The following is a 25,537-nucleotide window of genomic DNA, read 5'->3' on the forward strand; positions in this document are numbered from 1 at the left end:
GTGATGCCACTTTCAAGAAATTATGCATCTGTGTTCTCATATTCCCCTGTTCTACTTCTCAGTTCCCTGCCATTTACCATGCATGTCTTATCTTGGCTTGTCCTTCCAAAAGGCAATGCCTCACACTTGTCTGCATTAATTTCCATCTAGTTTTTGTTCCAGCCTTTTTTCCAGCTGGTCCAGATCCCTCTGCAAGCTTTGAAAACTTTCCTCGCTGTCCACTGCACCTCCAATCTTAGTGTCATCTGTAAATTTGTGGGTCTAATTTACCACATCATCCAGATTATTGATATAAATGACATTGTTTGCAAAATAACCAGTTAGGTCAAATAATCTGTAAAAGGCCAGCACTGGGATGCGTTGTGTCCAGAATCAGAAATAGAACTAATCACACACAAGATTAATTTAATGAAAACATTTTTAAAATCTCACAGATGCTGAAAATCTGAAATAAACCCAGAAAATGGAAATGTTCAGCAGCTAAGACAAACCCCATGCAAAATTCAAGTTAATGTTTCATATCAAGAATATTGCAACAGATCTGAATATGTGAAGACACAGGATAATTTCAGTTCCAGAGGGAATGGGGAGGAATGGATCCATCTCTGATAATCAATGATTACTAAGGTTGCTATGATATATAGTTTCTAAAACTGTCCATATCAGTCATTCTCAACCTTTTATTGGCTATGGCCCCCCTTTAAAACTCAAAGTTTATGGGACCCTTCCCTGTGAAGCAAACAAGTTTAGTTGGTTTCTTCAATACTTCTCTCCAACTGTGTAGAGTTTGATGTTCTCCCTCCTCTTCTTCTGAGTCCACTCTAGGATCTGTGTCCTTTACCTCTGTCTCTTCTGGTTTTCTTGTTGGGTTGTTCATTTTATTTTGTTGGGTATTTTTGGTCTTCTTATTTTTATTAAAAGTGTCTTGCTGTTGGTCTTCTTCCTCTGGGTTGGTCATCTGTTGTGTTTTTGATTTCCTATTTTTATTCTCTTCCTTCTTGTTCTCGTTATTTTCTATGTTTTCCTGTTGGGAGTCTTGCTGTCGTGTTATTCTTGTCTGTTTCAGCTGTGGAGATTTACTCCTCAGCTGGTCCCCACTCCTGTCGGTGTTGTTTTTGTCTTGTGCATCGCGCATGCGCGGTTGCGCACTTTGTTTGGCTCCGTGAGCCATTTTTGTAGTCCTGCATTCGGGGTTTCCACTGACCTCAGGGAGCGGGCTTCTCTCTCCACGGCGGGCTTCCTCGTACAGATAAGGCCCTCACCTTTCTCTTCTAACGTCCTTCCTTCTTCTTTTCTTCCCGTTGTTTTTGGTTTTTCTTTCTTTGCTGCCATTTTCTCCACACTTTTATTTTTAATTTGTTATGGTTTCTGTGTTTGTGGCTTTACTTTTTCTTTACTTTTTTAAAAACTTTTCTGGAGAGAAAAGATGAAGGGAAGGGACAGTACATGAATAAAAAAATTTTTAAAGAATATATGGAAACATTAAAAGAATGGCTGACACAAGAATTCAGTGAAATAAAAAGAATAAAAGGCACAGAAGAAAAAGTGAATAAATTAGAGATGATCATGACAGAAATAGGAAAAAGAGTAGACAAGGTGGAAGAATGAGAAACAGCCATAGAAATGGAGGTAGATGACTTAAAAAAGAAATTAGAAGAATCTGATAAAAAAAGTTAAAGAAACACAGGAGCTGTTAGCTCAGAAGATAGATATAATGGAAAACTATAATAGGAGAAACAATATAAAGATAGTGGGCCTTAAGGAAGATGAAGAAGGCAAAAATATGAAAGAATTTATAAAAGAATGGATCCCCAGGGTCCTAGGAAGACCAGAATTACAGGAAGAAATGGAAATAGAAAGGGCACACAGAACATTAGCCCATAAACCACAACCACAACAAAAACCAAGATCCATTCTAGTAAAATTCCTAAGATATACGACAAGAAAAAATATATTGGAGAAAGCAATGAGGAAAATAAGAGAAGACAAAAAACCACTGGAATACAAGGGTCAAAAAATTTTTTTCTACCCAGACATAAGTTTTGAACTCATGAAAAAGAGGAAGGAGTTTAACGCAGCAAAATCGACCCTATGGAAAAAAGGTTATAAATTTATGTTAAAATATCCAGCGGTGCTTAAAATACTTATCCCGGGGCAGCAAAGCAAACTGTTTTCGGATCCGGAAAAAGCACAAAAATTTGCAGAACAACTACAAAACAGACAGAGAGATGAAGAGATGTAACAAGAACAAAAATGACTATATACAAAGAACAAGAATAAAGTATAAGTAAGAACTAAGAAAGGAAAGAAAGGGAAGAAAGGAAGTAAGGAGGGAATTAAGAGGGTGAGCCTTGTTATATGTGAAGATTAAAATCTTTTCTGGGGGGGCTGGGTGGGGAAGAATAACAGTCACTGCGAAATCAGTTGACGCTTGCGAGCGGGTTCGCAATCCAAATGGAGAGGGGAGATGTGGTTGCCCGACAAGGGACAAAGGGCAACTCAGAGAGGGGAGGGACTATTGGGGTCAAAGGAATTTTAAATATGGGAATAGTGGAAATATTTTATGTTTTAGAAATGTTGTCTTATAATGTGTTCAAAAAAAACAGAAATGGATAAGATGGGAAGGTGGTGATGAGGAAACGGAAAGGAAAGATAAACAAAGTATGAAATGGCTATGTTGAACTATATGACCTTAAATATTAACAGAATACATAATCAAATCAAAAGGAAGAAGCTGTTAAATTTACTGAAGAAAGAAAAAATTGATATCGCATTTGTGCAAGAAACACATCTAACTGAAGTGGAACACAAGAAATTAAAGAGAGATTGGATAGGACATGTAACAGCAGCATCATATAATTCAAAATCCAAAGGAGTAGCTATATTAAGCAATAAAAATGTACTAATCAAAATAGAAGAGGAAATAATAGATCCAGCAGGGAGGTATGTAATGATAAAATGTCAGATATATTCAGAATTTTGGAATTTACTCAATGTATACTCACCTAATGAATAAGATCAAAAATTTATGCAAGATATCTTTCTGAAGATCGCAGATACGCAAGGGAATATACTAATAGGAGGGGATTTTAACCTTAATTTGGACTCAAACATGGATAAAACTGGAAAAAAGACTAACAGAAAGAACAAAGTAACTAAATTTATAATTAAATCGATGCAGGAAATGCAACTTTTGGATATATGGAGGAAACAACACCCAAAGGAAAAGGAATATTCATATTATTCGGGTAGACATAAAACATACTCAAGGATAGACCTATTCCTGTTATCAGCCCACATTCAAGGAAGAATTAAGAAAACGGAATATAAAGCTAGATTGTTATCGGATCACTCACCCCCTGTTATTGGCAATAGAGCTAGAGGACATCCCACCAAGAATGTATAGATGGATATTAAACTCCATGCTACTTAAAAGACAGAATTAATTGAGCGACAAATTAAAATGTACTTTGAAATAAATACGGACTCAGTGAAAAATAAATTTATGCTATGGGACGCAATGAAAGCATTCATCAGGGGACAGATAATAAGTTATGTAACTAAGATGAAGAAGGACTACAATCGAGAAATAGAACAGTTGGAAAGGGAAATAACAAATACAGAAAAAGAATTAGCAATAAAGGAAGATACAACTAAAAGAAGAGAATTGACAGACAAGAAAATAAAATATGGAACACTACAAACATATAAGGTGGAGAAGAACATAATGAAGACAAAACAGAAGTATTATGAGCTAGGAGAAAAAACGCACAAAATACTAGCGTGGCAGCTTAAGACAGAACAAACTAAAAGAACAGCATTGGCATCAAGGAAAAAGGACAAACAAATTAAATATAATCCAACAGAGATCAACGAAAACCAGGGAATTCTACGAACAACTATATCAAACTGAAAACGAAGGGAAAGAAGACAAAATAGATGATTTTCTAACTAAAATTGAACTACCGTAATTCTAAACAGAGGAGCAAAATAAATTAATAAAACCATTTGAAATCGAAGAAATACAGGAGATATTAAAAAAATTACCGAACAATAAAACACCAGGAGAGGATGGACTCCCAATAGAATTCTATAAAACATTTAAAGACTTATTAATTCCTCCTCTCCTGGAAGTAATGAGCCAGATTGAAAAAACACAAAACATACCAGATTCATGCAAAACAGTAATAATTACAGTAATACCAAAGACAGGGAAAGATCCACTAACACCAGCATCGCATAGACCAATATCTCTACTTAACACAGATTATAAGATAATAGGTAAACTATTAGCAAACAATTTGGATGGCCGACTGTGTACCAAAAATAGTAAAACTAGATCAAACTGGATTAATTAAAAAAAGACGAACAACGGACAATATCTGTAAATTCATTAACTTAATCCATGCAGTACAAGGAAACAAAACTCCAACAGTGGCGGTTGCTTTAGATGCAGAGAAACCCTTTGACAGAGTAGAATGGAATTATTTATTCAAAGTACTACAAAAATTCAACCTACCAGAGAAATATATTAATTGGATTAAAGCATTATATAAGGGACCATTAGCGAAAGTGACAGTAAATGGATATATAATCAAACCAATTTAAATTAAGCAGATCAACAAGGCAGGGATGTCCACTATCTCCTTCACTGTTCACGTTAGCTATAAAACAACTGGCAGAACTGATAAGAACAGAAAATAAAATAAGAAGGATAAAAATAAAAGAGAAGGAATATAAAATCACTTTATTTGTAGATGACCTTATAATATACTTAACAGAACCAGAAATATCAATTACAGAATTACATAAGAAATTGAAGGAATATGGAGAAGTATCGGGGTACAAGATCAAAGCAAATAAAAGTGAAGCAATGCCAATGAATAATGCGGATTTCACAAAGTTTAAGAAAGAATCACCATTTAGATGGCAAACACAAGCAATTCGATACCTAGGTATACAACTAAATAATAATCTCGGCCATCTATATAAACTAAATTATCAGCCATTAATGAAAAAATTACAAGACGACTTAGAGCACTGAAAAGACTTACCATTAACACTGTTAGGAAGGATAAACTGTATTGAAATGAACATCTTCCCAAGGATACAATCCCTATTTCAATCATTACCAATTCACCTCACAGAGAAATTCTTCAAGGAGCTAAAGAAAATAATAAGCAAATTCTTATGGAAAGGGGGGAAACCGAGGATAGCACTAGATAAATTAACAGAATGGTACAAACAAGGAGGCTTACAACTACCAAACTTTAAGAATGATTATAGAGCTGCACAATTAAGATACCTATCAGATTTTTATCAAACAAGGGAAAAACCAGATTGGACCAGATTAGAACTAGATAAAATAGGGGAGAAGATACCTGAACATATATAAGAGGGATGAAAAATTGGTGCAACATAGGAATTCACCGGTATTGCACCATCTGCTCAACATTTGGAAGAAAATTCACGTAGAAAGGAATAAAATAAATGATCAACTACCAAAATTAATATTGACACAAAATCAACTAATCCCTTTCACAATAGATAACCTTTCCTTCAGAGAATGGGAGAGAAAAGGGATCAAAAGAATAGAAAATTGTTTTTCGGGAAATAAATTATCTTTTGAACAAATGAAGGACAAACATAATATAACTCACGATACAATGTTTGCATACCACCAACTGAAATTTGTCCTACTTGAAGGACAAATTGGGAAACAGTCTGAGGTTACCAGAAGGAAGCAATTTTGAATATGTGATTACAGACACAATGATAATTTAAAAATTTATAGCAAACATGTACATCAAACTGCAAGAGAAAGAGTACAAGGAAACAAACTGTAAACCTAAACAAAAATGGGAACAAGATCTAAACATAAAGATAAAGAATGAAACATGGGAAAAGCTATGCTCCGGAACTATGAGAAATACAATAAACACGAGGTTACGCATGACACAATATAATTGGTTACACAGGCTATACATCACACCCCAAAAGTTAAATAAATGGGACCCAACGGTATCAGACAAATGTTTTCACTGTAAGGAGGAAACGGGAACAACAGTACATGCAATTTGGGCATGTGAGAAAGTGAAAAGATTTTGGGAAGATCTAAACCAGATATTAAATAAAATCACAAAAAGCATTATACCAAAACACCCAGAGATCTTCCTCCTAAGTAATATAAGAAATAAAGAATTTGGACTCAATTTGGATGGAGCACAAAAAAAATTTGTTATGATAGCCCTAGCTGTAGCAAAAAAAGTATTATGTCAACCTGAAAATTAGAAGACAACTTGAGAATACAACAATGGTACATAGAAATAAATAAATGTATTCCATTAGAAAAAATAACATATAATTTAAGAAATAACATCACAATATTTGAAAAAAAATGTGGAACCATACATGAAACACAATAGAGAAATCCTACTGTGGACTTCCACCACCTAAAATGACAGAAGGAGAAGACAACGAAAAGAACTGACTCAGTAAAATTTCTTGTTTATTTTTATTAAGTGACAACATTATTTAATGGGTTTAATGTATCATCATCATCCTGTACAAAAACAAAGGCGAGAAATCAGACTGCTCAAACTACAGGGGAATCACGCTGCTCTCCATTGCAGGCAAAATCTTCGCTAGGATTCTCCTAAATAGAATAATACCTAGCGTCGCCGAAAATGTCCTCCCAGAATCACAGTGTGGCTTTCGCGCAAACAGAGGAACTACTGACATGGTCTTTGCCCTCAGACAGCTCCAAGAAAAGTGCAGAGAACAAAACAAAGGACTCTACATCACTTTTGTTGACCTCACCAAAGCGTTCGACACCGTGAGCAGGAAAGGGCTTTGGCAAATACTAGAGCGCCTTGGATGCCCCCCAAAGTTCCTCACAAGGTCGGGTCAGATACAGCAATGAGCTCTCTGAACCCTTCTCCATTAACAATGGCGTGAAGCAAGGCTGCGTTCTCGCACCAACCCTCTTTTCAATCTTCTTCAGCATGATGCTGAAACAAGCCATGAAAGACCACAACAATGAAGACGCTGTTTACATCCGGTATCGCACGGATGGCAGTCTCTTCAATCTGAGGCGCCTGCAAGCTCACACTAAGACACAAGAGCAACTTGTCCGTGAACTACTCTTTGCAGACGATGCCACTTTAGTTTCCCATTCAGAGACAGCTCTTCAGCGCTTGATGTCCTATTTTGCGGAAACTGCCAAAAGTCAGCCTGAAGAAAACTGAGGTCCTCCAACAGCCAGCTCCCCACCACGACTACCAGCCCCCCCACATTTCCATCGGGCACACAAAACTCAAAACGGACAACTAGTTTACCTATCTCGGCTGCACCATTTCATCGGATGCAAGGATCGACAACGAGATAGACAACAGACTCGTCAAGGCAAATAGTGCCTTTGGAAGACTACACAAAAGAGTCTGGAAAAACAACCAACTGAAAAACCTCACAAAGATTAGCGTATACAGAGCCGTTGTCATACCCACACTCCTGTTCAACTCCGAATCATGGGTCCTCTACCGGCATCACCTATGGCTCCTAGAACGCTTCCACCAGCGTTGTCTACGCTCCATCCTCAACATTCATTGGAGTGACTTCATCTCCAACATCGAAGTACTCGAGATGGCAGAGGCCGACAGCATCGAATCCACGCTGCTGAAGATCCAACTGCGCTGGGTAGGTCACGTCTCCAGAATGGAGGACCTTTGCCTTCCCAAGATCGTGTTATATGGCGAGCTCTCCACTGGCCACCGTGACAGAGGTGCACCAAAGAAGAGGTACAAGGACTGCCTAAAGAAATCTCTTGGTGCCTGCCACATTGACCACCGTCAGTGGGCTGATATCGCCTCAAACCGTGCATCTTGGCGCCTCACAGTTCGGCAGGCAGCAACCTCCTTTGAAGAAGACCTCACTGACAAAAGACAAAGGAGGAAAAACCCAACACCCAACCCACCAATTTTCCCCTGCAGCCGCTGCAACCGTGTCTACCTGTCCCGCATCGGACTTGTCAGCCACAAACGAGCCTGCAGCTGACGTGGACATTTACTCCTCCATAAATCTTCATCCGCGAAGCCAAGCCAAAGAAAAGAAAAAGAGATTGAACTTTGAATAAATGGGAAGTGGGGACAGGGAGAGAAGGGAGGGGATAAAATGACAGTGTATATATTCAAGAGAAAAATGTCTGTATGTACTTTGGTCAATGTGGTTCATAGTGTGAAAAGTAAAAATTAAAAAATACTTCTCTCCAACTGACAAAATTTAAAAAAAAAATTTCAGTCTGTGCCCCCAGGGGAGCCATTTGGCTGGATAGTATTAATGAGATAGAAATATGAAGAGATGGAGTTGCAGTTAATGAAGAGTTAAAAACAGTACAAGGTTGTTAGAGAACAAATATTGCAGCAGTGCCTGGAATTTTATTAGGGCTTGCCCAACATTTATCATACTAACTTTATCATTTTTGAGTTTGTAATATTTATTATTATAATGTAAATACAAAATGATCAACAGCAGTTTTCCTATTTTTCATAAAGATTTAGAGGTACAGGTTCTGTTACTCTCAGAGTCTTAGCCAATTCTACTTTAGTCGAACACAGAATACGGGCATCTTGTGTCACAAGCCTGCTAGAAATTTGAGCTTTTTATGATGAAAACACTAGGCTATTTGGAACTCTGGTGAGCAATGGGTCAAAAGGTATTTCTTATTTTCACCATCCTCACCAGGCTGATTCCAAAGATGAGGGGGTTAACCAGAGGAAAGTCTGGGGCCATACTCATTTGAATTTAGAAGAGAGGCTATCTTAGAGAAATGTATAAAATTATGAGAAAATTATTAGTGAGGCAAGCTCTCCCATTGGGTAGTAGATTCAGGACCGATGAGGAGATACTGCTTTTCCCAGAGGGTGATCAATCTGTGGAATTAACTGCCCATGGAAGCAGTGGAGGCAACCTCAGTAAATATATTTAAGACCAGGTTGGATAGATTTTTTTCTCTACACACATTAGGGGAAAGGGATAAGAGGGGAAACGGCAGGTGGGTGGAGATAGGCCTATCATCACAACCACAATCTCATTGAATGGCTGAACAGGTTCATCGGGCCTAATGGCCGACTCAGATTTCTCACATTCTTATATACCAGATATCGAATCAACTGCTGAAATTTAGTTTGGGAGTGGATTTCACAAACAATTATTATTTTGCATTGAGCTCGAGTTATGTAAATAAATTTTAATGCTGTGGATAAGGAAAAAATTATTAGATCAGGCAGTCAGGAATGATTTATCAACCTTCTAAAATCAGTAGCCGGCAGTAATACCAGCAATTCAAAGAGCCAGCTCATCACCTCCTCCTCAGGAGCACAAATTAGGGCAAAAATGACTTGCTTTCCTGGAATGCCCATTCGGAAAATGATTATAGTGGCTCAGTTAAGATAGAATTGCAATCGTGGAAGCTCTCTCATGGATCAGTTCCAGTCCTTGGCTGATTATATTTTCTTGTCGGGACAGAGGACATCTTTACTTTTTGGAGATGCACAGAAACAAGATGGCTTCCCCCCCGACCCCCAAGACTTGTAGCATGGGTACAGCAAAGATTCTCCTGCTCACAAGTACTGACAATGAGCTTTCTCACTGCTAATAGATTTTTGATCTTGAGACAGTATAAAATGATCCTCACGTGGGGAGGGGGGGGATCAATGGTCAAAAAGGGACTGAAGAATAAATCTATAAAGTTGACATTTAAAAACACACACACAGGTCCTTTATTCATTTAATATTGTGTGAAAATATTTTTTCTTTCAAGTCCCTAGCTCAATCAAGAAATGTTAACACAAACCATCTCATTTTGGGAATGGATTCAGAATACTTGAAACAAAAGCATTTCCTGAAATGCCTCTTGTTAAAGCAATTCATGCTTGGTTAAGTAAACAAATTTGGAAGAGGTCAAAAAACACTCTCTCCTCCTTGTGTGGTTATACTTTGGGGTGGAGAAGAGCAACCTCAATTTCAGTTCCATTTGTTCTGGGAGGTCTTCTTGAGGCAATGTGGGACCTGCAGGTTCCCTTAGGTGCACTGGTTTCCTCCAACACCCCAAACACTAGGTGCATTTTACCAAGAGGTTGTTGTAAATTGTCCCACGTGCAGGTCAATGGTAGAATTAGGGTGGGGGGGGGAAAAGAAGTTGATTGGTATTTGAAGGACACAGCAAGCTGCAGAGATAACATCTGCCAAGAGCTGATGTGGACTCCTTTGGTCATGTGGATTCCATGTTGTAGATATGAGACATGATACAGATGAATGAAATAAAAAGTGGGAAATCTATTTGAAAAGATTCATCATGCACACACATGAACAATAATGTTGAGATTGAAGATTCAAAGATGAGACTTTTCACAAAAGTGAAGGGCCTATGTGGCAACATCACAAGGAGGAAGCAAGGTAGATAAGAAAATTGCAGAGGATGTTGGATGCATGAGTTGGTGTCTGGGAGGCAAAAGGGGAATCCTGTTCTTGCTGCATACAAGCTAAAAGCAGACACCTAACAAACACACTAATTCCATTACCACGACTGCACATCTTCACACAGTTCACTACAAAGATTCTATAACCTTGCACTCTACTCCTCCATCTCACTAGCATCTGCTGCCAGGATGAGGTCTTCCATTCCAGATCATTCTAAAAAAAAAAATGGCTTCCTCTCTACCACGATCAACTCAGCCCTTACCTGCATTTTCTCATTCCCCAAACATTTTGCCTTGGCCCTTTTGCACCTTCATTCCATGTGCTCCCCAATGGCCAAACATTTCTATTCCACATCCCACTACCATGATGACATGTCTATCCATGGAATCATGCCCTTCCACACCAAGACCATATTCTGTCTGGGCACTCAAACTCTGCTTCTGTTAGGGCCCTCCTTCAGCTCCCTCTAAATCTTTTTTCTCCAGTTCCCCAACCCCTCACCTGTCATTTCTCAGCTTTGTATCTTCCCCCCCCCATGGTCTCTTGCCTGTGCTCCTTCCCTTGCATCCACCATTTTATACAGGTATCTACTTGCTTTTTGCTCATACCTTGATAAAAACCCACAGTTATGTATCATTGCCTGTGATGGTGCATGATAGGAGTTTCACCAGCACTTTTGTAATCACCATAATTATTCCGAGTTAGCAAATTCAACATTCTAATGAATCTTTGAGGACCGATTTCTTGGGCTAATACAAGTAATTGATGAAAAATTCCTCCTTAACTAATGACCCAACATTTTGGACCATCCAGAATTCCCTATCTTGACTCATTGCAGTCCACTTTAAGGATCTCCATCAGAGTACTTTTTTTCCATCTTTATTTTCAGGACACTAAATTAGTGTCTAGAAATAAAACCAAAAGACACTAAAGTATTGGTGTTATTGCATTTATTTAGAATTTTGTGTACTACAGAAATAATCTTATTAAATAGGTCATTAGCTTCTATTAAAACAAATATAGGGTTCGACTTTAAATTCTAATACACAGACAGTCCAAAGTGAGACAGATCCAGATATTAAGCATTCACAGATATCAGGCTACTCATTCCATTGAAGTAGGATCTTTCTCTCTCACTCATTATCTCAAAATGTAGAGGTCTTCTGCAGAAGTTGCATTCAGCTGAGGAATGGGACTTTAACTCCAATCCAATATCCTTCCAGGTAATCAACAGTTTTTCTGTTTTAAAAAAAGAACATTCAGAAAGTTGTAATTTGCCACAACTACTTTGAAAAATGACACTTGGCTAATGGGGTTGTATTCAGATTCTAAAGTGACACCCTTCAACTAATTTAAGCAATCTAATAAAAATCCACCTTGAAGTATCCAAAACATCAATGTTTAACTACAAATATCACAGAGCAGCAAAGCAAATCCAGATTTTATATTCAGTTTGTGTTAAAGCTAAGAGAATACAGAGTTCACGGAGAATGAGAATGGAGAGGGTCTAGACAAGGCAAAAGACAGGGAGCTTAACCAATGAAAGCAATAAAGATAAATACCAATTCCAGTAAACCTTACTCTTTTGGCTAAATTATTCCACAGCACCTCCATAACAGTGCAAAATTTCTGTTCCAAATTTTGCTATTCAATGTTTATATTGAACTTTTTAAAGATTTATTTGACATCAAAATAGTAGTGTTCAGGAACTGGCAAAAATATCTAACACTTTAGATGCTTTAAAAAAAAACTAAAGATGTTATTTGCTTTTGACTTTAATTGAACTAGACACCCCATTTTGAAAGAGCGTTCAAAACTGACTAGTACTGAAGCAAAGACAACTTACCCACAAAATAATTCATCATCTGAGGGGTGTGATGAGGGGTTGGGGCAATACGCAAGAGCTCCTCACCACGAGCAACAGTGGGGTAGTTGATAGCTTGGACGTAAATGTTATATTTACTTAACAATTCATCACAGATCTGAGTGTTTTTAGCTGCATCTGCAACCTAAAGGTGAAACACAAAATAATGAGACCTTCAAATCTTCAAGCAAAGACGCAGTAAAAATGTTCAATTCATTCATTGGTTGACAGATGGCTCTCATCTATGCACCTTTAATCTTTCACCAACTCGACTAGCAACTTTTCCCTCAAATAATCTGGACTATATCAAAGCACCTTTAACCTACCCAAGGCAATTTTCATGGGGATGGGGGGGGAGGGGGGGAATAGAATTCCCATATATGGTATTTACACTGCAATGTTGGGAAAATTAACATAATTACTATCCGTGTGGTCATCCACACTGAGCACCTTTTTAGACTGCAAGAACCTGAGTACAACAGTCCCAGTGGTTGGACCTGCAGAAGAGTGGATGACCATCAAGCTTTTCAGAATGATTTACAACTGCAGGCTTCCTCCAAAAGGTTGTAGGGGTCCTGCAGGATAAATCATGGGGCAGGAATGGAAAATTCCTTGATTGGTCAGTTACATGCTTGCAGTCTAAAAACCATAATTGGTATCACAGATCTAATGAACAAAAAAAATTACACAATATCAAATAGAAAGCAATTCAGTAAAATGTAGAAATTTTACATTATTTACTTGAAGAATTGGGGCAAATTCTGGAGGATGTTTTCAACTCACACATTGGTTACTAAAGAATCACACAACTGAATGTGCAGGTCATCCACGACTTGTGACCATAATTGGGACTGAAGGATTGGTTGCAACTTGGGTTGGTCACAAGTCAGGGAACAGGGACTTAAAAAAATTAGGTCATGTGTGGGTGGACACAACTCGTGTAGGTCAGAAGGATTACCTGTACTGCTCTTGGCCCATACATAATGCAACATGATCTTGCCCCATCACTCTTTTGAAGTACATCACTACCCGCTACATGCAAAGTTTCTTCCCAACTCTTCTCCAGAGCTCATGGGATTGCATAATTTAAAATATAATTCTTCATAAATGTAACCCAAGAAAGGTTTATGACCATTCTGGCATGGATGAAGGAGATAACAAGGGAAGGCAGATGTCAGAATTGGAGGAAGTAGTGAAATGAATCAGGGGAATGCAGATACTGGGATCTGATGTGAAACTTCCCATAAATGATCATCAGGTACACAGACATTAATTAATACCTACTCTGATTGGGATGATATGACTGGGACAATGAACCACAGGTAAACCAGCATCCATAAGTAACTGGCGCATGTGCTTTACATTGCGTTGATGCCTGCGACGCAGTGCTCTTCCTTCCTCGCTTTTCAAGATTTGGACAGATTGCAGTGCACCAGAGAGCAGCATCGGTGGAAGTGAGGTAGTGAAAATGAAGCCAGCAGCATATGACCGGACGGTATCTACAAGTGAGGCAGTGCTGGCAATGTAGCCACCAACGCAACCAAATGCTTTTCCTGCAAAAAATATCATTTAGATAATAATGCACTTTGGTACCTGGATAGAGAATGAATCAATCAAAACAGAAGTAATTAGGGTTGGCGCTACTGATCAACTTCTCACCATTCACTTGGACACCCCAAGGGAATGTTACTAAAATCAAGATGGTGCTACCCAATTTCACAAAACTGCACAATTTCCCCAGTTTCAAAATATGTACGGAACATCTCCCCTGCCCCACTAAAAGATTTTCTAACATGCTGCATTTCAAATTTATACTACTTGCTTAATAAAATTGCTCACATTCCATATTTTGATGAAATCGTTAATTTACATGTTCTACCCTGTTGGTTCTATGTCAGTTAAGGTTTTAATGAATGATGCCACAGCTAGATATTGTTAAGTCTCAAGCAAACTTGGCATCAAGGGCTTTGATCAGACTTCTATTTTGAGGTAAATGTATCTGGGTCATTGCCACATTTTATGCAAGTTAACCAGGATAACAGGAGTGGACTTCACGGGCAACCCAGAGTTATTTTTATTAGGAAATTTCACGGAAATAAGCAACGAATTGACCAAATATCAAATCTCATTTAGAACAATGTATAGCAATCACTTGGAAGTCCAACTCCCCTCTACTTCTAGCACAACGGACTGCAGAAACTAATAGCTGCAAGCTCAAGGGGGGAAAATCCACACAACTTAATGAATAAATATGACACTTTTATAAAGGTTTGACAGCCACCCTGGACACACAGGGGCCAAGATACAGTAAAAAGGAACAAAAAGTTTTGTTTTTGTTTGTTGTGTTTGAGAAAGTTTTATTGTGCATTTAAAATGTTACTATGTATAATTTTGGGAAAAAACAAAAACTTTAAATACTGTTCCTTCATGGTCCTCTTATACATTTGCACTAAATTCATTTAAATCTCCATTTATTTTCTTGTATATATTTCTTTAAAACTTAAAATGCTTGGTTTGACTTTTTTCCCCCTTCATTTCATTTATTTAACAAAGTCAACTCCACACAGGTAATCCTTCTGCAACTAAAGGATTTCAAAATTAGTGCCTAATTATGCTTGCAATAAAGAAAAGGAGTAATTAAGATACCAAAGAACTCGGAGTGTGATTATAATTGTCATTCATAGTTTTAATTAATGCACAAATTGCAACTTCCAAATCAGATATTCATTACAGATGGTTAACATGCTCTTACTTGTCTAAAGAACATGCACTAAAATTCCTGCTTGTGGCCAACTTACCCAATGTTCCAGATATTATATCTATTTTATGCATTATTCCATCCCTATCTCCTATTCCTCCACCACAAGAACCATACAGGCCAACAGCATGGACTTCATCAACAAACGTTATTGCACCATATTCATGTGCCATGTCACACATCTCCTCCAAAGGACAGACTGCACCTACAAAAAGAATTTCAACAGTTGAAAAGTTTTACTATTATATATTTTAAATTATGCAATCCCATGAGCTTGTACAAGAAAAATGTAGTATAAAGCTGACAATTTATTAACTGAATTTGGGAATATAAGCAGGAAAACAGGATGCACAAGCTTGATAAATACTGTAGCTAAAAGTAACCTTTAAACTTAAAATATACTTGAATATACATTTTTTGTTTAAAAATTTACAACTTCTGAGTGCCCTTCATGAAAGTAGGCCTCTCTTGGGTACACCAGTTCCCTCGTATCTCACCAAGGCAGGGACAAAGTGCGCGAGACAGGAAAAAAAAAATTGGTGACAGGGAAATCAGCAAAAAAATAGCAGAAAACTGCCCTGGACAGCCAGAATGATCTGCTTGGGTCTCAAAAAGAGTGTGAATAAAAATAATTCCTCATTCTATACAATTACTTTATCTTCAAATTTGAATGCATACATACCATCCATTGAATGGACTGTTTCAAAAGCTACAATCTTTGGAGTGGCTGGGTTTGACTTCTTCAACAGTTCCCGCAAATGGTTCGTGTCATTGTGACGGAATATAAACTTGGAAGCTCTACTGTTCCGAATACCTTGAATCATTGAGGCATGGTTTCCAGCATCGGAGTAGATCTCACATCCTAACCATATTTAAAAGAAAAAGTCCAGAACTGAATTTTAATAGGAAATTAACAATTACTTTGAGATCATTCCTACAATGTGTACCTTGCAAAAGTTGACATATCATTTTTACCAATGGAAATGAAGACTCCTACAAAGCCTTGAAACGCGACATCACTTTCATTCTTTCTTCCCACTGTACAGGAGAATTCTGCTTCTCTGAATAATATGGAATCCTCTTTCATTACTTTCAGAAAGAGACTAGCTCCAACGTAAGTGTATAGACAGCAATCAGGCATGAATAAAAAAGGTATCAAAACAGAAGTGGCCTGCATTCACCACCACGAACACATGCACTCAATTATACTGGATAGCAGATATTTTAGCCTATTATGTCATATCAAACAGAAGCCCAATTGTTGTTGACAATGACTGGTCAAATATCACAGGGATGCGTACAAGATTGGGAGAATGGGAACATATTCATAGCTTTGGGAAGAGCACAGTTCGGGATGAATTAATAGGGGGGCAGGGCATGGAGGGTTCTGGTCTAGGTGCCAGCCATTGGGACTAAGAAGGGTCCGCTTCTGTGCAGTAGTGTTCTATGGAAATTTGACTAAAAATATTGTAGATTGGATAATCTTAGTAACAAATGCCATGATCAAGTCAATTCATACCTGGGAGCATTTTGGCCAATGTAAACAAGGTAGAATCATTTGCTACAAAGCACGATGAAAACAGCAGCGCTGCATCTTTGCCATGGAGATCAGCCAATTCACTTTCCAAATCAACATGATACTTGCTCGTTCCAGAAATGTTTCTGGTTCCACCAGCCCCAGCACCATGGCACCGAAGGGTATCCCTTATGATGAAAATGAGATGGCGAAGGAGAAAGTTTATAAACCAGGAAGAAAAACAATCTTGCACGTCACTGGAACCTCCGATGACTATTTTGAGCATTGACGTCCAACTTTTCTTATTCATTTGCACATTTGAAAATTTACAGACAGCATGGCAAGGATCCATCAGCCATCAAACATTTACCTCCTTCAGATTTACATGTCAGTGCAGATTTAAATTGAAAATCACTGAACTTGTGCTAAATTCCTAATTCTTTAACATTGTAAAATGGGTCATGCAGCAGGCATGAAGTTTTAAAATGAAATTAAGCCAAAAGTGAAAATACACAAAATCTACAAAGACAAAAAGATGCACGTTTCTTCTAATTTTTTTTTTTTTTAATTTAAATTTTTAATTTATATATACACCACAGTAACAGGCTATTTCAGCCCATGCCACCCAACTTACACCCATTAGTCTACACTCCTGGTACGTTTCTAACCATGTGAAGAAACCTGAGCCCCCAGGGAAAACCAGACACATGGAGAAAGTGCAAACTCCTTACAGACAGCACAGGTCCTGATCACTGGCGTTGTAAAGCTGTCATGCTAACCATAAGATCTACTGGGACCAATGCCTGAAGAGGGCGCACAAAATAAGTGAACCGGCACGGACTCGAAAGACCAACATGGCCTGTTTCTGCTCCGTAAATGGTTATATGGCTACGCCAACCAGGCCACCTGAAGTGAAGCGAATATGCAAAGTTTGGAAACTTACATTATAGACCCAACAACTCGTGGATGGCGGCTCATTCCAAGATAGTCGTTGCTGCACCAAACAAAAACCTCTTTCTTGATACTGACAGAATCAGAGTAGTTATCAGCCATGGGAAATACATCAGCACGACGATTCACAGTTTTAAAAACGCGGTAAGTGTGATCAGTTTTCTTTTCTTCAATCTTTCTTTCAAAAAATCCATCATATTTGAAAGCTGAGCCTGCTGCAGAAAAAGAGTTTGTAGAAGTTAGATACAAATCCAACTATGCTTTTTTTAAAAAAAAAGCTGGTGCTCCCCAGAGCCCGTTTCCATCCTGTATTTGCACTCACATTTTGGCATATTGTCCTGAATGAGATGAGAAACTACAGGCTTTGGCTTCACCATTCCAGGTACATTTTTCAACAGGCCATCTTTTTCATGTCCATCTGGCTTTTTCATATTGTCAGCAGTAAGATTAACGGATGTCCCAGATAATTCTGCAGAACAAGGGGCCTCAGTAAAGACATGCTAAATAAAGTGTACAACCAGAAATCAATGGCCAATACCATCACATCAACAAGGAGTGTATATATTCCTGTAAAACAGTCGCATTGTGATTTTCTTTAAAGCAACCCCCCCCTTTTTTTTTCATTGAATTGCACAGTATGAATGGAGATACTGTTTGCTCATATCTTGATGAGAGGCTTAAGCCCAAAATATTGGTGATACAGGTACACAATCACTTATCCAGAACCCTTGGGGGACAGTGTTCCGAATTTCAGAATTTTCCAGATTTCCGAACAGCTGCCCCAGATTTAAGCCCACCAGAATTGTGCTGCCATATCCACCCCACCCCCTTCCAGTCATACTGTGCCCCCCCTCGCCCACCCGAGTTGTGCTGTCGTCTCTCCACCCCCCACCTCGCCCGCCTGAGTCGCGCTTCCTAGAGATGTTACATGACTTGCTGAGTTTCCCTAGCACAAAGTCTACAGACTTCACTGTTTAACTATGTGCATTCCTATGGAATGTTTTTCCACACATTAAGCCATTATATTAGCAATGACAAAGCGACTTACTGCTATTATATAACAGCTAATGCCAAAATTCAGGGCATGGACAAGGCCCACATGAAAGATACAAGGTCAACTTTTATCAGAATTTTATCCATAACGTGAACAGCTGCAAAACTAATTCTGGGAGGATTGAAGGTTGTCTGCAATCATCCTTAGAAGTTACGACAGCAAGCAATTATGCAAGTTAACTTTTGAAGGCTCATTACTACTGATCAAGTAATGAGATGTCGCTCTGCATAAATTGGCTGCCAAATCTAGATTACATTATCCCTTCATTTCTTTCAAGTGCTCATGAAGAACTTTAGAGATTCTTTTAAAGTAGATAGCACCACACTGCTGGCCATTGCAAGCCCTAATGAAAACAGAAAAAGCCCCCAGATTCTTTTACCTTTTCTCATTGTGTGAATCTGCTGCACATCCTCTGAAAGCTCCACGCTGGCTTTGCGAACAACAGAGCTCTTACCATGGCTCATCTCAGCAGCAAGAAATGGACATTTAGAAGCAGCAGCCTGTCCAGCACTGGGGACTGGGTGCCCTGGAGGAAACTGGGATCCTGGGACACTTGGAGCTTGATTCATACCAATGGGTTCTGTAATATTACATTTTGAAATGGAGGTTCAGAATAATCAAAATGTGTTAAACATTTAAAAACTTTGCTTGAAGGCCCAAGAACCTCAATAGTGTTTCTAGCCAAATACTTTATCAAGGTTAAAATATTCCTTCGACATCAATGTCTTAAGTAATTAAGCAAACCAAATAACCCACTTTAAGGATCTGTGCCAAATATAGAATACCAAACGAAACCTCCAAAAACTGCATCATATTGATATTTTTCACGTTTGATGCCCAGAAATATTAATGAGCTGTCTATCAAATCCAAAATTTACACAATTCAAAGATGTATGAAAGGAGATGAATGCAATTATAGGTACAGCTCACAGGAACAATAATTCTGCATAATGGTAATCTGACAATGGAGGGAAGCCCAAGAATGTTATGTTCTAGAATTTGAACTGCAGACAGAGTTTAATGTCAAAAGACTCTACATTGTTTGATTGAAGGGACAAAGCCTTAAAATTTTAATAGAATAATCACTACTCAACAAGTCAGTTTAGCCCATTTTATTCTACTTTGTCCCCACAATTGTCAACTCCCAACAACAAAAAAAATCACTTAAATTTGACATCTTTGGGAGCAATTTGTTCTCTTTTGAAGAAATTCTGCTCTCTTATTAATTTCCCAACTTTCTGTAGTCAGATTATTAAAACTAAGGAACTCCTCCTAAAAGTTATTTACTTACTCTCATTCGCAGGTGTGGTTTCTTTGGTCTGTTGATGGCTGGCCGCAGAGGTTGCTAATGCACGGATGCAGGCAGGCTTGGCACCTGCCCTCCTCATCATAACGGGGCAATGTTGTGCGTAGTCGATCAGTGACTTGCCAGCCTTTTGAAGAAAAGTCTGGGATACGCGCGAAAGGAATGGACAACGACGAACAACAGCCTCCATGGTGGCGATCCGTAACCTATTGGGGAGGAGAACATTTCTTCGACTGAACTCTTACTTTCAAATGGCAATCGACTCGTCATGTGGAGAGGACAACATTTGCCCACACCTTCAGTGACTTGCGTCACAAAACATTTTAAAGTCTAAACATTTTAGATCTGTTTAACACCGTTACATTCACTTTTCTAGCATGTTGCGACCAAATGCAAACCTAGAACTCACAAATCAACTCTAGAAGAGAGAAGCACAATGTTTTATACACAGGCCAAGAAAACAAAAGCACAAAAGATGGTGCTTTTTACACAAATGATAAGAAGGCAGACATTGAACTACAGCAATGGCATCTTTGATGGAACAAAATGCCTTGGAGTTCGATTCAAATCTCTGAAAAGCCAACATGAACAAGGACATCAGTGTGGGTCTAAACATCAGCCTTCATTAAAAAGGTAGTTAAGTGAAATATGCAACAGCTTAAATGCAATTTCAACTACAAGAGAATAAACCAATCTACAAACATTTGAACGACAAATCAGAGATGAACTTCAGCATCCTCAATTAGGTAGAAATTCAGTTTTGCAATATCCTTACTGTTTAAAGAAACCAGAGGCCATTTTGCTCCAACAAATTAGTTCATGCTTCCAGCAAATTACAATGCAAAAAAAAACCCGTAAAATTGAACGACAAAGAGACTCCATACTACTTCATATTTAATCACATGAATTTTTATCCATTAACAATAAACCAGTCCTGCAATATTCTACATTGAAAAATTGCTTTTTATTAAAAATATAGTTTTGAAAGATACTCAATTTTCATTCTCCCCCCCCCCCCATAAAACCAATCTTCTGTACAAAAAGTCACTTCACATGTAGGTGTTATTAGTTTTTAAAAAGTCCCATTGAGATAATGCTTTGCTATCAAAGATTTCTACAGGTTCCCCAAATCATCCATTTAATACACAAGTTTTGAATCAAGCTACAGGCAAATTAAGAATTTTTTTTCTTTTAGCATTTAACAATGCACTTTTCTGCTTTCATCTCCAAGCAGGAAAAATACTCCTGGGAATGTGTTCACAGGAACAAAGATAGCAGAAAATTTGATCTTCAAGCAAAGCAGATTCAATATGTAACAAAATTAGATTATATTACCTAGGTGCTTTACAATATACATGTCTAAACTTACACACAACTCCATAACACTGACAGTTTTGAAAAGCAAACTCACTTGAACAAAGTGCTCCACTGAAATTTCAGATACTGAATAGCAAACCCAGATTTGAAAAAGCTCATGTTTAATTTACTTTAGATGGCCTCACAAAAACAAAACAAAAGCTTAAAGCTCGGGTAAACTTGCATCTGAAATGGCTACAGTCCAGTTTCCAAACAAGGATCTGGAATTAGACAGCTGCCTATGTCACCTCTGTATGAAATGAAGCAATGGTGCACGTAGGTTCGGCCAAGGCTTGTGCAACACAAAGAAAATCTGACTGCCTTAAAAAAAAATGCTTTCTCCATGAACTTGTGGGATAACAAACTAATTTCACAAACTGATTAAAAAAATTATCATTTTGTCCATGTGTTACAGTTAATTTACAACAGGATTTTCTCAGTTTTGTTGCTACAAGAGACAAAACCAAAAAGGGAAACCAATCTCAAGCTCCTTTTGTACCTCTGTCAAGATTCTGTTTTTAACTAGTTGACATGTTCATCAGATAATCCTCTTGCTACATGGCAAAAAGAAAATGTACATTTGGTATAAATGGGAAAGACTATCTCAGAGAAGTTGCTTTACAAAACAAACTATATAACATTACATTTATAAATTCAAAAATGTGAATGCCTTGTCTGTTGTTGTAGGCTCAGTTGCTGAAGTAGTTACCAAAACCTGTTCTACAGCAGCTTTGCCGCTAATCAAATTGCACATCCAAGTGCTGGGAAGAGGGAGTTTTGACAGTGCTATGAGGTCAACAGGAAATAATGAGAATGAGAGCGTTAATAATTGCATTAACCTAACAAAATTATGAATTTAAAAACAATTATAGACGTATAGCAAACAGGTAGCAAGAGGTGGAACTTTAGAACCAGTTAAGATGCACAAGGGTTTGAACACAACACATACTGTTATCAATCTTTACAAAAATAAAGAAAATGCTAGCAAAATGGGAAAGTAGTAAAGATAATAGGAGAGATGGAAAGTGATCAAGAGCTATAACAACAGCTGATAAGTTCAGCTGATCATGATGAGATGCATCCAAAGTTCAAACAGAATTTGAACTGGATATTGGAAATTCCAGAACATCTTGCCATATTCATCTAATCTTGCTTGGAAGCAGAAGATGTACCAGGTACAGTAATACAACCTTTGTTTTATAAAGGATATCCCTATCAATCTTGGTGGTGGAGAAGCTGGTTCACAAAGTTTTGGGCACAAATTGATTCACTACAGGCTGGTCTATTTTAACCTCGGGGGGTGGGGGGGTTTGCTTTTAAAATCAAGGACTCTTGGTCAATTGGGTGGCATGGGCAAAATTTAAACTTAAACTCACCAGGTCAATGAATGACCCGAGGGAACATAAAGACTGGGCTGTGAAATACATGGATCTTGGAATTCACAAATTGAAGCAGAGGACAGCCATCAAGAAGGGAAATGATTTCTAAAACAATCTAGTACCGAATCTAATTCAATTCACCATACTCTGGAAAGGATGTGAAAGTCCTACTTTGTGTAAAAAAAAATTGTAAATGGGTTGAAAGGACAGGGGGGCCTCAATTGCAAGGTAATTAATAAAATATCTGCCAAGGAAGGCACCCCTCGAGAAATGTTCCCAAGAAAAAAGGACACCGATTTAATGTGATGAGCAAAAATACCAGAGACAGGAAGGAGATACAATGGGCAAAAGAATATGCAAGGATATTTAAAATATTTTAATGAAAAGATGCAGAATCAATGTTGAAGAAAATAAATACATCAAGTCCAAAATAAAATTGAGAGATTGAAATAAAAAAGGAAAGCAAATATTCAGCAGAAATAGAATAAAGGGGCTGGGAAAAAAATTACAAGAAATCCCCAATCATTGCTTTATGAACTTTGCATCTACAAGAGTGAGATGTTACTTTGTTCCCTTAGTCTCAGGTGGACTGAAATGTAGAAATCAAATTTAGTTATTAATAGGGGCCTTGCAATTTAAAAGGAACTTTGCGTCTGTAAAAGTTATAACATTTCATGCATCTGAAAACTATCAAAAAGATGTACATGAGGCTTTATACAGGAGCACAATTTTTTTTCAAAACAGTGAGATAAAATGCTTAACAGAAGTTTTATTTTAATTTTCCCACAACTAGTATGTACACAAAACAATATTTCTTGGATTGCCCACGAGTTTATAGCCAAATGAGTTGAATGAGGTAAACAAGATATAGCACACTGATGGGTACCTGAAGGGACTTAAACATGTAGATTGAAACCGGAATGGAACTTTAATAATAAAAACCTAATTATATCAATGTTAGTTTAACCAATACCAGCAAAGGGTATGTTACAATTAAGCATATCACTTCCTACTTAAAATGTAAATTACATAGATCCTATTATAAAATTAGACAATTTCAGCTCCACTGATATATGCAACTTCTAAACTTCAAAAATGTAACAACTTCATCCTCCAGACCAATATCCAAGGTGCACGAGGAGTTTATAAAAAAAAACAAAGCAGTGTTCATCAAAATAGTAAAGCCAACCATTGAAAGGACAATACGATAAGATGCAAGGAGCAGTTTTGTGATGCTTGAACTAAAGGTCCCATTAAAATGGAGAGATTTTTTTGTTGAAAACAACAAATAAGAAAACATACTGTGGATAAATTCACCCACCACTACTAGAGGAAAAGGAATTGTATTCCCCCCCCCCCCCCACACCCAACAGAAAGAAGTTGAAAACTTCTGGTGCAGGTGTTGGCTCACTCTCTGAAGTTTTCCCAGTGTTGCCCAACCCAAATCTTGATTCATCTCAAAGAGAACTTGTGAATGTGGCAACATGCTAAATGCTTGATTCAAATAGCTGTTGGCAAAAAGTCACTCATGAACCCCCCCCTCTCCTCCCCCCCTCCCCTCCCCTCTCCCCCTCCCCTCTCCTCCCCCCCTCCCCTCTCCTCCCCCCCTCCCCTCTCCTCCCCCCCTCCCCTCTCCTCCCCCCCTCCCCTCTCCTCCCCCCCTCCCCTCTCCTCCCCCCCTCCCCTCTCCTCCCCCCCTCCCCTCTCCTCCCCCCCTCCCCTCTCCTCCCCCCCTCCCCTCTCCTCCCCCCCTCCCCTCTCCTCCCCCCCTCCCCTCTCCTCCCCCCCTCCCCTCTCCTCCCCCCCTCCCCTCTCCTCCCCCCCTCCCCTCTCCTCCCCCCCTCCCCTCTCCTCCCCCCCTCCCCTCTCCTCCCCCCCTCCCCCCTCCTCCCCCCCTCCCCCTCCCCTCTCCTCCCCCCCTCCTCCCCCCCTCTCCTCCCCCCCTCCTCCCCCCCTCCCCCCCTCCCCTCTCCTCCCCCCCTCCCCCCCTCCCCTCTCCTCCCCCCCTCCCCTCTCCTCCCCCCCTCCCCTCTCCTCCCCCCCTCCCCTCTCCTCCCCCCCTCCCCTCTCCTCCCCCCCTCCCCTCTCCTCCCCCCCTCCCCTCTCCTCCCCCCTCCCCTCTCCTCCCCCCCTCCCCTCTCCTCCCCCCCTCCCCTCTCCTCCCCCCCTCCCCTCTCCTCCCCCCCTCCCCTCTCCTCCCCCCCTCCCCTCTCCTCCCCCCCCTCCCCTCTCCTCCCCCCCCTCCCCTCTCCTCCCCCCCTCCCCTCTCCTCCCCCCCTCCCCCTCACTCTCCCCTTCCCCCCCCTCCCTTCTCCATCGATAAACTTCTTCAACAAACTGTCACTGCTTTATTTATTGTGGCCAAAAGTAACTTGGTCCCGATAAAGACGTGTCACGTGATCGGACCCCATCCCCCCCAAAAAAACTTCGGAGGGAGGGACAGGAACGACCAGCCAAGCCCTGGCTTAGCCCAGACCGCTCCATCAACCCGAGCCCTCCCGCCTCGGAGCGAGGAGCCCGAGGCCGCTGCGAGGGCGACGGCCCCAGCTCGGATTTAGAATGCCGGCCGCGCCCGCTGCCGGGGGGGGGGGGGTCTTACCCGGTATTACTGCTGGCGGCGGGTGAGCAGGTCACAGGACGCTCTCTCCTCGGCTGTGGAGAAGGTGCGATGGTGAGGTTGTGCTGAAGGCCGCGGACCACAACACACCACCGTTGTCCTGCACTGAGGACGAACAGGTACAGCGGCGGCCCGCCGCGACGGCGCTTATCACCGTACGCCAGCCGCCAATCATCGCGAGGCTGCCAACCGGGTCCCGCCGCCGCTGACGCAAGTCCCGCCCCCTTCCTCGCTTTCGCAACCTTCCCACCCACGGTTGA

General features: G+C 39.7%; 1 protein-coding gene across 3 annotated transcripts; it reads right to left on the reverse strand.

Annotated features, from left to right (window-relative positions):
- Window positions 1-11,411: 11,411 nt before the first annotated feature.
- Window positions 11,412-25,451, reverse strand: alas1 (aminolevulinate, delta-, synthase 1). Of its 3 annotated transcripts, XM_069939880.1 has the most exons (12): window positions 25,260-25,451; window positions 21,952-22,067; window positions 19,911-20,131; window positions 18,999-19,199; window positions 17,888-18,034; window positions 17,558-17,780; window positions 16,618-16,802; window positions 15,781-15,960; window positions 15,139-15,303; window positions 13,625-13,893; window positions 12,323-12,485; window positions 11,412-11,715 (listed from the first exon to the last, which is right to left on the reverse strand). In XM_069939880.1, the coding sequence occupies exons 3-12, from the start codon at window positions 20,113-20,115 to the stop codon at window positions 11,555-11,557; spliced, it is 1,899 nt and encodes a 632-aa protein (XP_069795981.1). In that variant the 5' UTR covers window positions 20,116-20,131; window positions 21,952-22,067; window positions 25,260-25,451; the 3' UTR covers window positions 11,412-11,554. The 3 variants fall into 3 exon arrangements, with proteins under 3 accessions (XP_069795981.1, XP_069795980.1, XP_069795978.1); XM_069939879.1 differs by lacking the exon at window positions 21,952-22,067; XM_069939877.1 differs by lacking the exons at window positions 21,952-22,067; window positions 25,260-25,451 and having other exon boundaries at window positions 17,558-17,777.
- Between the last annotated feature and the right edge of the window lie 86 nt (window positions 25,452-25,537).

This window comes from Narcine bancroftii, chromosome 5 (genome assembly GCF_036971445.1).
Source record: "Narcine bancroftii isolate sNarBan1 chromosome 5, sNarBan1.hap1, whole genome shotgun sequence".
Taxonomy (NCBI): domain Eukaryota; kingdom Metazoa; phylum Chordata; class Chondrichthyes; order Torpediniformes; family Narcinidae; genus Narcine; species Narcine bancroftii.